Source organism: Muntiacus reevesi, chromosome 2 (assembly GCF_963930625.1).
Source record: "Muntiacus reevesi chromosome 2, mMunRee1.1, whole genome shotgun sequence".
Taxonomy (NCBI): domain Eukaryota; kingdom Metazoa; phylum Chordata; class Mammalia; order Artiodactyla; family Cervidae; genus Muntiacus; species Muntiacus reevesi.
The window spans coordinates 266392404-266408514 of record NC_089250.1 but is presented as its reverse complement, the minus strand read 5'-3'; the positions used below and the strand labels follow the sequence as shown (position 1 = coordinate 266408514).

Here is a 16111-nt window from a genome sequence, read left to right as displayed (position 1 = left end):
TCTCTCCCCCGCGCCCATCATTAGACTGCACCCCACAAGGACAGGGCCAGGGCTGCCTCGGTCACTGCTGTAACCCCAGCACAGAGCAGGCGCTGGGAAGGGGTGACAGGTGACAAGACACGGATAGGAAGGAGACACACCTGGTCCGAGTCCTTGCGGCCGCTGTTGAGCGGGTCGGGGACAGCGAGCTGCGGGTAGAGGCCCCGGCCGAGTACCAGCTTGAGCAGGGCCATCTGGTCCCGAGTCAGGGCCTGGGCTGAGCTGGCGGCTGCCTGCAGCTGCTCCAGATTGTGTCGGAGCTTAAAGTTCACGTCCTGGGGACAACACAGGGGAAGGTGGGCTCCTGAGGCCCTCCCCACCGCCCAAGCAGTTGGAACTGGGGTCTGGGGATCCCAGGGGTTCAGTAGACACCTGTCCACGGAAACCAACCTCCTGAGATGAGGAGTCCCCGCTCTGATAAACGCCATCCCCACTGCCCCAGGCCCCAGACCGCCCATGGCGCCCCACCTGGATGTCCACACTGTCGTCGGCCCCCCGGGGGGCTGAGCCACCCCAGTCCTCGTCGCTGGACCAGCCGTCCTGGTCGTCCTGGACTCGCAGCACTTTGCGCTTGCGCCCCGCGCCCTCCTCGTGCCGGCGCTTCAGCTGGTAGAGCGCCTGGCGCTCCCGCCGCTGCTGCAGCCGACTATAGCTGTCCCCCGGCTGCGGGGCCCGGGAGCCAGCCACCAGCCCGTGGTCCTCCAACAGCTCCTGGGGGCGAATGGAGCCCAAGTCAGGGACACGGTCAGGCGCACTCTGGGCCCAGACGCACGTTCCAGTTGGGGGCCGGCAGCGGGCTGGCCCATGACCTCACCCTTAGAGCCACCCTCGTCCTCAAATGACAAACGGGGACCCTCCTGGGAACTCCCAGCTGGAGCTGAAAGGGGCTATACGAGAACCACTTTCTGGGAATTGTCTGGTGGTCCAGTGGTTAGGATTTGGCGCTTTCACTGCCAGGGCCCAAGTTCAATCCCTGGTCAGGGAAGTAAAAACAACAACTCTCTGCATGGTGCTGGGCACGTGACTGTTCTAGGAAAGAGAACTGTCTTCGTCGCTGGCAAACGGAACACCCAGGCCGGGGGACAGGAGAGAGGAGAGGAGGCCGGGTGATCATTACCACGCGGGGTCCTCGCTGGGGGCTCAGGTCACACGGCCTCTCCACCCAGCTGTCCCCGGCTCTGGTTACATGCCCACCTGCCCCTCCAGGCCTGCACCAGCCCCTTGAGGTTCCTACAGTAAAACGCTTCTCAGGGTGTGGTGCTTTGGCCAGTAACAGCAGCAGCATCTGGGATCATCCGGGAAGTTGTCACAAAGAACCCGCCTGCCAACGCAGGAGACTCAGGATCGATCCCTGGTCCAGGAAGGTCCCACACACCTCGGAGCAACTAAGCCTCTGCACCACAAGTACTTAGCCTACGCTCTATAGCCCAGAGCCTCAGTTACTGAGCCCACACAGCCTGGAGCCCGTGCTCTGCAGCAAGAGAAGCCTGCGCACCGCAACTAGAGAGTAGCCCCTGCTCGCTGCAACGAAGATCTAGCACAGTCATAAATAAATAAAATTATTTAAAAAAGAGAAATGCCAAGACCTGCGCCCCACCCAGAACGACTGAATCACAATCTCCGGGGTGGGGTGGGGGGGCAGTGGGGTGCAGAATCTAGAAATCATGGACCCTCCCCATGATTCCAAAGCCCCTGAGAGACCTCCTGCCCATGCCTCCAGAAACAGCGTCCCAGGGAACCTACTGGATTGACCCTCTGTTTCTCATTGAGCCCCAACCAATGAGGAGAGGCAGGACATCTCATGGGAGTGAGAGAAGGAGAAGCACCCCCACTTTTCTCCCGTTTCTCAGCACCTGGGGCCCAACAAAGGTTGAACCACCACTCTTTAGAAAGTCAGAGACGTTGAGAGAAGATGTGAAGTATGAAGGGGATGTCTGAATGTGGGGACACATTAACACATGGGAGGCCTTGGTGGTGACTGCACACTCCGAAGTCTGCAGCCAAGGGGAAAGGCTACATCAGAGGCTGTTTTATTTTATTTTCATTCCGTGGCATGCCACACAACAGGGGACTAGAATTCCCCAGCACCAGAGCCTTTTTGTGCTCGAAGGGAAAGATGCCTGTGGAATATTAATGACACAAACCACCTGCAGAACCACATCTTAATAATAACAATAAAAATTGCAGGGATTACCTGGTGGTCCAGTGGTTACAAGTCCACCATCATGTAATGCAGGGGACATCAGTTCGACCCCTGGTCTGGGAAGATCCCACATGCTGCAGAGTAACTAAGTCCGGAGCCCCAATTCCTGAAGCCCACCCACCCTAGAGCCCGTGCTCCACAAATGAAGCCACGGCAGTGAGAAACCCGAGCATCACAACTAGAGAGGAGCCCCGCTCGCAGCAACTAGAGAAAGCCTGCGCTCAGCAATGAAGACCTAGCACGGCCCAAATAAAGGAATAAAGTAGATATTTAAAAAATTGCAATGTATTAACTCATTTAGTCCTCACAGGAATGCTGGAGGCAGGGCTATTTTTTGCTTCCCCATTTTCTGAGGGAGAAGCTGAGGCCCTGAGAGGCCCAGTAACTTGCCAGCAGTTGAACTGCTAGCAAGCAGCAGAGCTCAGATTCAGTGCTGAGGTGTCCCGCTCCAGATGGTGCCTCCAACCATCACTACTGAAGCCAACCCACCCTAGAGCCCGTGCTCCACACCTCCCAGCACCCGGCCTGCGTGGCCACATCAGCACCCCAGCTCGAGAACGAGGCTCTTTGTGAGGATGTGACTCGTGACAGCAGACCTTGTCCACCCCTCTGGGAAGCCCTCCTGGATTTTCACCCCTATGCCCGGGCCCCACCCGACACCTAGCCATGTGATGGTGGGGGAGGTGGGCGTGGGGAGGGGCTCTGACGATGCTGTCAGAGAAGAAGAGATGCCACGCCATGGAGGGTGTTCACACATACTGTCCCTCTACCTCCTCCCACCCCCATGCCCCAAGTCTGTTCCTGGCTGCCTTCCCCGAGAAGCCGACCCCCACCCCTTCTTTCAGGCCTCACCTTGAACTGGCGCCGCAGGTTGGCCATCTCGTACAGCCGGTGCTCCTCGATGCCACGGTGGCGGCACCACTTGCGTGAGTTTCTGCCCCGTTCAGATTTCACCTGAGTGGAGGTCCAGACCCCAGGAGGTCAAGGCCTGACCAGCCAAGGGAAGGGGTGGGGGTGCTGACCCACCACCTAGACAAGACCCCAACACCAGCCACTGGGAAGATGTGAGGCTGGCGGGAGACCTGTCAGCCCTCCCTCAACGATATCTGCTCTCCTTCTTCCAGGTCTCAGCCCCAATGCCTCCTCCTACAGGAAGTCCTCCCAGACTACTAAGGGTCAGATAGCCCTCTGGGGCTCTCTGAGCCCCGGCGACTCCCCACTGCAGCCCATTCTGGGTGGTCACTGTCCAGGGACGGTCTGCCTCCCTGCACTAGACTGGGAGTTGCAGGAGGGCAGGGCCAGGTGAGTTTAGTCACCACCGGGTCCCTAGCACAGCTCAGGACAGACCAGGCCTGGTCAGGGAACATGTGTTCAATACACAGACACCCCCTAAGGCCAGGGAACATGTGTTCAACACACAGATACTCCCTAAGGCATCTAAAAAGCCGACAGTGGTGGCTTTAGTCAGTGCTTAGAGACCCAGGCTCCCCTCAGCACGTGCTCGTCTCAGGAAAAGTGGATTTGGGGTTCTCCCCAGCCAGGCCTGGTCTGCAGGGGCCTCAGGTGTCCTCCCTGGGGTGGAGGTGGAGCGCAAAGCCCTGATTCCATGCAGAACGACAGCCAGGCAGCTGGGGTGGGGGAGGGTGCTGCCAAACTCACCTGCACCCAGGTGTTGAAGACGTTGAAGAGCGTGAAGGGGTCGCCCTGGTCACTCTCCAGGGGCCGCCGCGCCGCCGCGCACTCGGGGTTGCTCTGGGTGCTGCGGGTGAAGGGCGTCTGGACGCTGAGGGCAGCGGCAATGGTGAGAACGGGCTCGGCCAGGTGGAACATGGAGCCCAGGATCAGCATCTTTCCTGGGGGAGGACCCATGCTGAGCCTCCTGGGTGCCCGATGGTGTTCCCCACTCCTCAGGAACCCCTGACCCACCCTCCACCTTACCCCCAGAGGGCCTCGGGAGTCAGGGGGACAGAATCACATCCAGAATCAGCTCCCAGCGTGATGAAAGACTGCTTCCGCCTGCCAGTGGAAGTGACCTGACTCATCCTCACTGTTCCCCTGCCTACCTTTCCAGAAAGTTCCTGTTACACAGCTAGCCTCATAAGATAAAGATGGGCAGAAAAACAAGACTGCCCCAGAACCCTTAATTCTGTCACCTCAGGCAAGTCTCTCCACCTCTCGGTGCCTCTGTTTTTCCATCTGTGAAATGGGCTAACAGCAGTGTCTATGTGCTGTGAGCATGAACTGTTTCACTGTGAAGCACTGGGTGCTTACTGGCATGGAGGAAGACTGGCAATGAGCCACCTGGGCCCAGAACTGCTTAGCACTGCGTCATCTGTGCCGCCCGCCCCACAGGGCCCAGGGACCGACTGTGCCAGCCTGGCTGGGGCGTGCCTCCCTGGCGAGTGCCTCCCTGGATGCACTTTCTCTGAGCCTCGTTTTCCTCATCTGTACAACAGGGACGCCTTGAGGCCCTACCCTCACCAGATGAAAATGAAATAAGGGCCACAGAGTCTTCCACACTGACATACAGCTAAGGCTCACAGAACATTCTCTTTCTTCTCAGGTCCGATTCTCTCGGCACTATCCCTATCCTCTTCTAACACAAACAGATATCACTTCTATAGCTGTGGGAGGCCCTCAGGGTGGGTGGTACCCAGCCTGCTGCCCATACTGCAGCTCTAGCGTGTCACGATGACGGGGACTTTAATGTTGACGCGGGCAGCAAACTCCCTTGAGCACCAGCCTTGGGAAATGATGCCCCAGGTGGCAGAGCTCAGCTGGGACTATTCTCTGGGCCGTGGATAGTTGGTTGGTAAACAGAGAATGTCCTGAGTCAGGAGAACTGGGCAAGATGAAGATGAATATGCCTCGGTTAGCAAGCTCCTTGGGAGGGGCTGGCATGACTCAGGGATGAGTAAGAGGAAGAGGCTGGCAGTTTTGACATCCTTATAACCACAGGAAGGCGGGTACCAGGGTGAAGCTGGGGCTGGGCTGGGCACAGGAAAGAAGCATCTGTCTTGTTTACTGCCGTAACCCTGGTGCTAGAAGTGTGTGGCACAGAGGACTTGTGAATAAATGGACAGGGCCCAGAGACAGAACAGCCTTGCCTCCAGGTCAGTCAGAGAGTGAGAAGCGTCCCACACCCATTTTCAGGACCCTCCGTGATCACCCCCAGGGGGGCAGTGGTCCTCACCAATCACGACGTCCACTGGCAGTTGTGCCAGCAGGGACCCGATGGGAGTGAGGGCCTCTGAGCTGTCCAGCGCCCCCTGGTCCCGAAGGTAGAGGATGGCCGTCTCCAAGCTGGTTGGTGGTGGGGGCTCGATGAACGGGAAGGTTCGGGGGTCCCCCACGCTCATGCTCTTCATCTGGAATGACAGTCAAACCCCTCAGGAATGGGGAACACAGGAGCCACTGGGGAACTGGGGGACCTGTGACACTTTAAAACGCCCAGAGGGAGGGGACAGACGTATACCTATGGCTGATTCATGTTGGCATACGGCAAAAACCAACACAATGTTGTGAAGCAATTATCTCCCAATTAAAAATAAAATAAATTTTAAAAATACATCCAATGTCAAGACTCACTGTACAGAAGTGGGGAAGGCGGACCATTATCTGTCTGTCCGTCCACCTAGCAGCTCTTCTCCTAGACTCTGGTCACAGAGCAAGCACATGATCTAAGCTGGACCATTTGAGGTGCCACAGCAACTGACAAAGGGATGAGCACGTAACCTGAGCTGGGCCAATCAGAATCCTTCCCTGGGACTTAACAACCTGGAGCTGAGAGAGAGGTGCTCCAGCACCCACTCTGGTTCTGAGGGGCCAGCGTGGAAGCCCAAAGCAGCTGAAATTATTTTTCCCACTGCCTGGAAATCAGCCAATCCACAGCAGATGGAGAAATCGTTTATTTTTTTCTTAAGCCTGACCTCCCCCAACATGGACTCACAAATCCATAAAATCCCCTTTTCTGAAAACAACAGCTTCAGTCGGGTTTCTGTCACTTTCAACAAGAGCATCCTGATTAGCTCAGTGGCACAGAGGGCCTTGTGGGGAGGAAGAGGTGAAGTGTGTACCCATCACTGGACCCGGCATGGCTCAGGGGAAACAGCACCTCTCTGGTGAGGGGATGAAGGTAAGGCTGGCGTGGCGGCTCATGTGACCCTGAGAGAGTGAGAACAGAGCTCAGAGAGCCAGGGGCTCAGCCAAAGTCTCTGGGCGAAGTGACTTCTCCCCTGGCCCTGATCTGGAGGCCACCGGAAGTTCTAGGTCATCCATCCCTCAACCAGCCATCCCACTGTCCTCCCTGGTTACCGAGGCATGGTGCTGTCTGGCAGACCACTAGCACTTGTTAAAAGACCTTTAAGTTAGGAGTTCTGGGTGGGGGGATATTATTACATGATTCCAACATGTAACTGGGACTGCGAATCACTGCTCTGATCCAGTCAGGCAACACCCTCCCTCCCTTCCTCCTGGACAATTACAGGTCACAGAGTGGAAGGCAGGATGGGAGGCCGGCCAAGGCGGCTGGCAAAGTTCCCATGGCCTTAAAAAAACAAGACCCTCAGGGGCTTCCCTGGTGGCTCAGTGGTAAAGAATCTGCCTGCTAATGTAGGAGACACTGGCTTGATCCTGGTCTGGGAAGATCCCACCTGTCCCAGAGCAACTAAGCCACTTCGACTGAGCTGCGCTCTAGAGCCCGGGAGCCACAACTACCGAAGCCGGACGGCCCAACAGCCCTTGCTCTGCAACGAGAGTAGCCACCGCAAGGAAAAGCCCCAGAGCCACAACGAGCGAAAAGCCTGTGCAGCAACAAAGACCCAGGGCAGCCAAAAATAAAAATAAAATTACTTTTAAAAAATGAGACCCACAAAGAGGGGCAGTTCATTGCTTCTGCTGCCAAACAAGCAAAGATGCAGGAGGTGCTCCCTGGGGTCACCAGGGTGGAGGGGCAGTCGTGAGGCAGGCTCTGGAGCCTGAAGGCCCCAGATGAATCTGGCTCTACCCCTTGCCAGCAGAGCCACATGGATCAAGGTACTTTACCTCTCTGTGCATCCTTTTTCTCATCCATAAATTGGAATAAGCTTACTTACTACACAAAGGTTGTGTGAGGATCAAAAGAGTTATATATATATAACTTAGAACAGAACCCAGCACATGGGAAATACTAGGTAAAATTATTTTCTATCATCATCATCATCATCACTGATATTAGGAGAGCTGCTGCTAAGCTGAGGTTGGAGCTCTAGAAAAAACCCTGGCGGTCCAGTGGTTAAGACTCTGAGCTTCCACTGCAGCGGCTGTGCTGTGCTTAATCACTCAGTCCCGTCCAACTTTTTGCGACCCCATGGACTGTGGCCTGCCAGGCTCCTCTGTCCATGCGGATTCTCCAGGCAAGAATATTGGAGTGGGTTGCCATGCCCTGCTCCAGGGGATCTTCCCAACCCAGGGATCAAACCAGGTGTCCTGCACTGCAGGTGGATTCTTTACTGTCTCAGCCACCAGGGAAGCCCCCAAATACTGGAGTGGGTAGCCTATCCCTTCTCCAGGGGATCTTCCTGGCCCAGGAATTGAACCAGGGTCTCCAGCGTTGCAGGTGGATTCTTTACCAGTTGAACCACCAGGGAAGCCTCCACTGCAGGGGATTGGGTACAAATCCAATCCCTGATCGGGGAGCTAAGACCCCACGTGCCACGAGGCCCAGCTCAGAAACAGAAATGATAAATAAATACATAAATTTAAAAAAAACCTGATACTGTATAACATCACCAACCTATTTAAACAACCAAGGCTGTAACCTCCTTATCTCAAGGCTTCTCATTATGTGAAATTTTGTTCAAGCCAATATTTTTCAAACAGCAGGTTATATGAGTCAGGAAACTCCAAGAAGTGGGTCAGAACTGGCACTTTTTCCACAGGAAATCAAGCAAATACAGACTATCAGTGTGCATCACCCTTAGGAAGGGAGCTGGTTCATGTCACTCCCCCGCCTGGGCACGTGTGAGCCCGCGGCACATGCCGCCAACTTTCCTTCCCTGCTCCTTCCTGAGCGCAGGACTACACTTCCTAGCCTCTCCTGCAGTGAGACATGGCCGTGAGCGCTCACCCGGGTGAGTGGAAGGGAGGTGCATCACTGTGGACCCACCCTCACCCTCCCAAACCCAAGTCCCATGCTCTCTCCCCTCACAGGCTGACACAAATGGTGAAGGCCCTGGGGAGATGATGCAGCCACAAGACAGAAAAGGCCCGGGTTTCTGAATAAGGGTTTCCCCAGTGGCTCAGCTGTAAAGAATCCCCCTGCCAGTGCAGGAGATGCGGGTTCAATCCCTGGGTCGGGAAGATCCCCTGGAGAAGGAAATGGGAACCCTCTCCAATATTCTTGCCTCGGAAATCCCATGGACAGAGGAGCCTAGCGGGCTACAGTCTATAGGGTAGCAAAAGAGTCAGACATGACTTAGTGACTAAACAACACCTTTGAATAAAGGAAACTGCCTACCAATCCAAGGACTAACATTCTGCTGTGCTGGCATGTAAGTGGGTCTATTTGTCATAGAAGCCTAATCTAAGCAAAACTAACTACTGAGATACAAGCCATGACATAAAGCATATTGAGAAACCCCAGTTTTAAAAGCCACTTCCTAAAAAAAGTAAAAAGCCACTTCCTGATGGGTTTTCTGTTACAGCTGAAAACATTCTGCTTGAGTCACAAGGTTCTTCCCATGACCCTGTGGACTGTGTGGAACAGCTCCCACCCCAATATGGGATCTGACATTTGGAAGGAATGAGTTCCCCTCTGTGGCCTGGCCCACCCTCCCCTTCCTGATCCTGAAACCCTGTCTAAATATCTCCTGGGTTCCTCTCTGGCACCAGCACTCAGGATTCAGTCTCCTCTCTGACCCTGCCTTACCTGAAGCACCAGTGCATCCAGGGCGACCCTCCGGATCTCCGGGACAGGGTAGGGGGCGAAGGCATCGTAGTCCGATTCAGCATAGAGGCGGAAGCAGACGCCGGGGCCTGTGCGGCCCGCCCGGCCCTTACGCTGCTCGGCACTGGCCTGACTGATCCAGAATTCCTGCAGCCGCTGCAGTTTGGCCTGGGGGTCGTAGCTCATCTCCTTCACCTTCCCTGGGCGGGCAGGAGGGGAGCAGGAAGGGAAGGAAAGATGTGTGCAGGACCCATGTGGGCCCTCCACGTGCCTGGCCCTTGACCCAGCCATTCATTCACTGACACCTCACTTAGGACTCTGTTTCAGTAACACTATCCCAGAGCTTAGTTTGGGCCCCACTCTACCATTCTGTTAATGTATTCTTCAGTTTCTTCATTCATGCATCTTTTCATTTACTTCTTCAAGCCTTTCTTTATGCAGGGATTTAGTCATCCAACAGATTTTATTAACACCTAGTATGCCAGGCTTCCCTGATGGCTGAGATGGTAAAGAATCTGCCTGCAATGCAGGAGACCTGGGTTGGGAAGATCCCCTGGAGGAGGGCATGGCAACCCACTCCAGTATTCTTGCCTGGAGAATCCGCATGGACAGAGGAGCCTGGCAGGTTACAGTCCATGGGGTTGCAAACAGTTGGACACGACTGAGCAGCTAAGCACACAGGCAGGTGCAGGCACTGTACTATGAACGAGGGACACAGCTGTGAACAAAACAAAGCCCCTTCATTCACGGGGCAGAACAGAACACCAGACTTCATCAATTCAAGACCACGCTTTTTTGTCTCTAAAAATGGAATACACCTTAAAATCACAGTGATGTCTCACTGATTAACAGACAGCATTTTCTAACAGTACATAAAATTATGTGTGTGTTAGTTGCTCACTCATGCCCAATTCTCTGCAACCCCATGGACTGCAGCCCACCAGGGTCCTCTGTCCATGGGATTTTCCAGGCAAGGATACTGAAGTGGTTTGCCATTTCCTTATCTTTTCTCATCGATGGTACCAGATTCAATACAGTAAGGTAACTGCTAACATGTATTGAGCATTCATTCAGGCTGTGCCAGGTACTGGCCTCAGCCCCCAAGTGTATTAACTCTTCTAATCCTCACAACCTGAAGGAGGCGCTATTATTACTGCCATCTTACAAATGAGCAAAATGACCTACTGAGGGTGTCAGACCTTGGTCACATGGCCAGCAAGGTACCCGGCCAGGCTGGTTCCAGTGTCTCCTCACCACTAAGCGATGCTGACTTTTCAGAAAAGAGTCTAGCTGGGATGTAAAATATAATGCCCCACACTATGAAGAAAAATAAAGCCTCATGAGGGAGGTGACAGTAAAAGATCACTTAGATAATGTGGACAAGGTGAGCATCTCTACTGGGGAGACATTTGCACAGGTCCTGCACTGACGTGAGGGAGTAAGCCATGTGGATATCTGGGGCAAAGACAGCTCTCAGCAGAGACAACGGTACGTGCAAAGGCCCTGAGGCAAGGGCAAGCCTGGAAGGCCTGAGCGAGACTAGGATGCCGCCACTGCTCCACAGCCCGAAAAACACTACCACCTCCCTGCCTGTGTGGGGCTCCCTCACTGCACGCGCACATCTCGCCAGGCCCTGGGGGACGCCAGGGGGCGCCCTTACCAGAATCTACCACGAAGCGGATGCCGTCAATGGTGACTGAGGTCTCAGCAATGTTGGTGGAGAGGATGCACTTCCGGACTCCAGGGGGGGCCACGTCGAACACCTGGGGGACGGTGAAGAGGCGGCCTGGGCGCCTTGTCTCTGTCCTACACCACCCAGGCTCTTTGCATGACTAACATGGCGCTTACTGACCCCCGTGTCCAGTGGCCTCCTGGGTGCCTCCTGGATCTCCCATGGGACCCCACAGTCACACGTCTCCAACAGCCTAAGCACCTTCTACCAAACCCTTTCCTCCTTGGGCCCCCATCTCCTCATCTACTGCATCACTGGGGCCGGAAACCTGGGCCGTCTTAGGTATTCATCTCTCCTCACCCATCCAGCCACAGCCGATCCCCCTGAATATCTCATGAATCCATTCCCTCCTCCCCAAACCCACAGCCCCTGCCCTGGTCCACGGCTATCCTTTCCCACCCAGATCCCGTTCCAGCTTCCTCCCTGGTCTCTGGTCTCACCCCTCCCATCCAACCTTCACATGCAACAGAGGGATCTGCTAAAGCACAAACAGAACTGCCCGCCACCTTGCTCAGAACCCTCCCAAGATCCTCCAGTGCCCTCAGGACAAAGTCCAGGCCTACAGTGGGTCTTCTAGGCCCCTGGTGGTCTACCCTGTCCACCTCCCTGGTCCCATCCCTCCTGACTCCCCCCTCACAATCTGGACCCAGCCACTCTGTGCATAGTTTCCCACCTGCCCTGTCTTTCTCTCACCCCAGGCCCTTTGCACAAGCCCTTCTCATGGACCCAAGAGACAGTCAAGCACAGTGGTTAAGAGTGGCAGTCAGCAACTCCAGCCTGTGAGCCAAATCCACCCTATGATCTGTTTTTGTGAATCAAATTAATGGAACGCAGCCTCACCTGGTGAGTCTACAGCTGCTTTCTAGCTGTAACAGCAAGGTAGTTGCAACAAAGACCATATGCCCATAACACCTAAAGATTTCGCCCTCCTCACAGAAAGTCTGCCAACAGCTGGTTCAGAGCATGGGCTCTGATACCAAATCACCAAGTTCTACAGCCTGGCTCTGCCAGTCAGGTGTCTCTGCCTAACTGCCTGCGCCTCAGTTTCTGCAGCTGTCGAATGGGGATGCAGGACCTGGCAGACAGGGTGGCCCAGACGCTGCCCAGCACAACTAGTGCTCCACACACTGTAGCTGGGACAGGCGCTTCCCTGCCCCCCATCCCAGAACGGGGCTTTCTCAGGGCTCCATTTGCAAAGCCCCTTCCCCCAGGAAGCCTTTCCTGAATCCACCAAGACTCTGCTCTCAGAGTATCCGAGGCTTTCCTCTACTACTTGTAGAATCGTTGATTACATGCCCATCTGGCCCCCAGCAGACCAGCAGCTGAGGGGAAGCCCCACTGGGTCCCAAAGGAGCCGCTGGTGCAAGAGAAGCACTAGGAGGTGCTCAAACGTTGCTTCTTCCTTTTCTTTCATTCTTCTTTTTTTAAACTTTTTGGCTGTGCTTTGTTTTTTAACTCTTTGGCTGCATGCCACAGCCTGTGGGCTCTTAGTTCCCCAACCCGGGGTGGAACCTGTGTCCCCTGCAGTGGAAGCGTGGAGCCGTAACCACGGGACCCGACCACCAGCGAGGCCCCTCAGAGGTTGCTTCTTTAACCACTAAACAACCACGGGGCCTGAAGGCACTCTCCCGGAGGTGATCAAGGCAGTCAGCCTCCAGGATGGCCGGGGCAGTCTCACCTCGTGGGATTCACAGCCTCATCTCTGAACTGTTCCTCTGAACAGGGCAGGAGTGGTGGTTTGTGATTTCCACAGCTACGTCATAAAAGATGCTGTGGCTTCTACTTAGGTCTCTTGGGAAGAGCTGGCCACCACATTGTGAGAACTCTCAAGCAGCCCCCTAGAAAGGCCCCCCAACCAACTGCCAGCCATGTGAGTGAGTGCTCCATCTCAGAAGAGAATCCTCCAGCCCCAGTCAAGCCTTCAGATGACAGAGGCCCCAGCTGACACCTAACCACAACCTCCTGAGAGACCCTGAGCCAGAATCATCCAGCTAAGCTCCTCCCAGATTCCTGATTGACAGAAACTATGTGAGTCAATGAATGTTAACAGTGAACACGCTACTAGGTCTTGGGGTAATTTGTTAGACCCACAGTGACCCAAAGTCAGGTCCCCCAGCACCCGTCCATTCCAACAGGCAGTCTCTTCACTTTCCCCACACCTGACTCCCAGATTCCCATGTCCAGGCCTCTGCTCAAGTCAGTTCCCCCAACCCACACTGCCTGCCTTCCTCTTCTCTTACTCAAAATTCTCTTGTATGCCAAAGCTCAGCTGCAGTGCCCCCACCTCATCAGGAAGCTCGCCCTGACGCATCCTCCCCCAGCTAAAAGATGTGAGTGGCCCCTCTCTGCAGCCCACAGCCCAGGGTCGTGGGATTGCCTCAGTCCTGTATCCGCCACCCCAGCCCCTCCTCCTCTGGCTACGCAGTGAGACGCCCCCTGCCCCCTCCGCCGGCCGACACTCCGTACCTTGTCCTGGTCGGCCACAGAGAGGGTGCTATGCAGCGGCAGCACCACCCAGCGCTGGGTGTGGCTGGCGTAGGTCTGGGCGGCCTCGAGCACGGCGCTGATCTCCGCCATGCCGCTGAGGAACACCAGGAGGTCGCCCCGCTCCTCGGGTGGGTACTTATTGTCGATGGCCTCCAGCACCCTGAGGAAGGGCCTCGGGTCCAGCTTCTCCGACTTGGATGTGGTCGGCTCGGCCTCCTGCGGCTGGTACACGACCTGCGAGGAGATGGCCCCAGGCAGGAGCAGACCTGGTCACTCCAGCTCCGACATCGGGGCGGGGAGGCCACAGGCTGACGGAGAGGTCGCAGACCATCCAGGCAACAGAGGACAGAGGACAAACTGTCCCAAATAGGGCAGTTTGAAGAGGATGTGATAAAAGGACAAGGTAACTGGGAGGTTTCCGGGGTGCTGGTCATGTTTCATGCCTTTTAATCTAGATACTGGCTCCATTCAAGTATTTTTAAAAATGTTTTCTTGTGATAAAAACTAAAAAAATTTTTTTTATTTATTTGGCTGTGCCAGGTCTTAGGTGCGGCACGTGGGATCTAGTTCCCTAACCAGGGATCAAACACGGTTTCCCAGCATTGGGAGCCTGGAGTCTTAGCCACTGGACCGCCAGGGAAGTCCCTGTTGAGATATTTAATCTATGAAAATTAATTGAACTGTACATTTGTGATACACGTAAATCTTTTGTAGTTGGAGTATAACTCCAACAATGACAAAATTTTAAGGGGTGGAGTCGGGATTAAAACCCTCAAAATCACTTCTCTGAAAGCACCCTCGGTGTTTTTAATGACTACTTAGAAGACAGATTGATGGGCACCAAGATCCAGAAACCACAAGGAACGTCGCATTTCCTGCCGCTAGGAGCCTCAGAGCTGTTATCAAGCCTTGGCCCCAAAGAACAAGAGGAAGGAGCAGTTATCAAAACCATAAAGGAGAGGACTGTGCAGAGAGGCATCTTGGAAGGAGCTGTGAGGCTCAGGCCACTGCAGACCTCGATGGAGGGGGCTGCCTCTCCTTTTCCCAGTGGCCAAGGAGAAGACGGGGGAGGGGGGTCCGCTAGTGCCTTCAGGGGCAGACAGGAATGTAGGGAAGGGCACAGTAGATCTGAAGGGCAAACAGAAGCTCCCGGCCCGGTGCCACGTCTATCTGTGAGCAGGATTTAAGTCCTGGCCCTGCCACTTCTGAGGGATGCTGATAAACACCCTGTAGGGCACAACCAAGAATTATCCAGTCCAAAATATCAACAGCGCTGAGTCTGAGAAACCCTGCCCCGTGAGACGGTAAAGTGATGAGAGAGGAGGAGCCTGGGTCCCTGAATGACCACGTGCAACAGAATTGCCCATCAACCTGGACCACTTGGTTCTATTCTGTTAGATAAGAAAAATTTCTGTGTTACTTGAGCCTTTAAATTTTGGGCTCTCCTCTAACAAGCACTTAGCACTCTCCCCGGGACACTGCAAATGCCCAGAAAATAGCAGCTTTAAAAAATAAGAGAGAGAGAGGACTTCCCTGGTGGCACAGTGGATAAGAATCTGCCTGCCAATGCAGGGGACACGGGTTCAGTCCCTGGTCCGGGATGATCCCACATGCCACGGAGCCACTGAGCCCGTGCGCCGCAGCTACTGAGTCTGAGCTATAGTCTGTGCTCCGTATCAAGAGAAGCCACCGCAATGAGAAGCTCATACAATGCTGCAACAGGGCAGCAGCCAAAAAATAAATACAGAAAAACTTTAAAAAGAGAGAGAGAACGTCATTAATTAAAGAAATGGGAAACAGAGAAGGAGAGAAGAGAAGGGACATGTCCAGGTTGGCCGGGGACCAGGTGGGGAGTCCGGGGCTTGGGGGTGAGGTGGGGAGGCGGCAGGAAGCGTGGGTAGCACTGACCGTGATGGGGAAGAGCCGCCCCGGCACCTGCACCACGGGAGCGTTGCCGAAGTAGCTGGAGAAGAGCGAGATGTTGATGGTGGCCGACATGAGGACGACCTTGAGGTCGGGCCGCTGGGGCAGCAGGCGCCGGAGGACCCCCAGGAGGAAGTCGTTGTGGAGGTGCCGCTCGTGCACCTCGTCCACGATTAGCACCTGGTACTGGGGCAGGCTGGGCTCCCGCTGGATCTGCCGGAGGAGCAGCCCCACCGTCAGGAACACGATCTTCGTGGCCGCCGAGCGCGTGCTCTCGAAACGGATCTGGTAGCCAACCTGGGGGTGGGGGGTGGGGGGGTGGTCAGAGAGGACCCTGGGCCTGTCCCGTAGCCCCTGACCCTCCCCACATTGAAACCCTGAGCAAGTGTCCCGCATTAGAGCCGGGAGACCAAAAGACTTGGGTTCGAATGTCACCTCTGCCACTTAGCGCTGCCGACTTCGGGCAACTCCATCCCAGAGACAGATATTTTTTCCTTCTAGATGCCGTGAGAATTACATGTGCTAATGCACATAAAGTACTTGGCATGGAGCCTAATGTATGATACTAATTAGTTATAATAGTAATGATTAACCTTTCTCTTGAGTCCCTTCTATGTACCAGGAACTACTTTAAATCTTTATGTATATTAACTCATTTCATCCTCACAACTACCACACAACATAAGCAGGGAGGTATTATTACCCTCATCTCACAGATGGAGAAACTGAGGCCAGTCATCCAAAGTAAACCAGCTACAAAATGTTATTGAGAGGAAACATATCTTAACCCCTACCTCACATC

At 54.8% G+C, this 16111-nt stretch overlaps 1 protein-coding gene across 1 annotated transcript in view; it reads right to left on the bottom strand.

The window, feature by feature from the left end:
* DHX34 (DExH-box helicase 34) overlaps positions 1–16111 on the bottom strand; it is a 31266-nt gene that overhangs the window by 10044 nt on the left and 5111 nt on the right. Inside the window, exons 3-11 of the mRNA XM_065926394.1 lie at positions 15295–15606; positions 13366–13620; positions 10828–10930; positions 9150–9367; positions 5436–5610; positions 3902–4095; positions 3095–3196; positions 508–750; positions 141–314 (exon numbers count right to left, since the gene is read on the bottom strand). Coding sequence (XP_065782466.1) covers positions 141–314; positions 508–750; positions 3095–3196; positions 3902–4095; positions 5436–5610; positions 9150–9367; positions 10828–10930; positions 13366–13620; positions 15295–15606 — 1776 coding nt within the window. The remainder of the gene's footprint in view (positions 1–140; positions 315–507; positions 751–3094; positions 3197–3901; positions 4096–5435; positions 5611–9149; positions 9368–10827; positions 10931–13365; positions 13621–15294; positions 15607–16111) is intronic.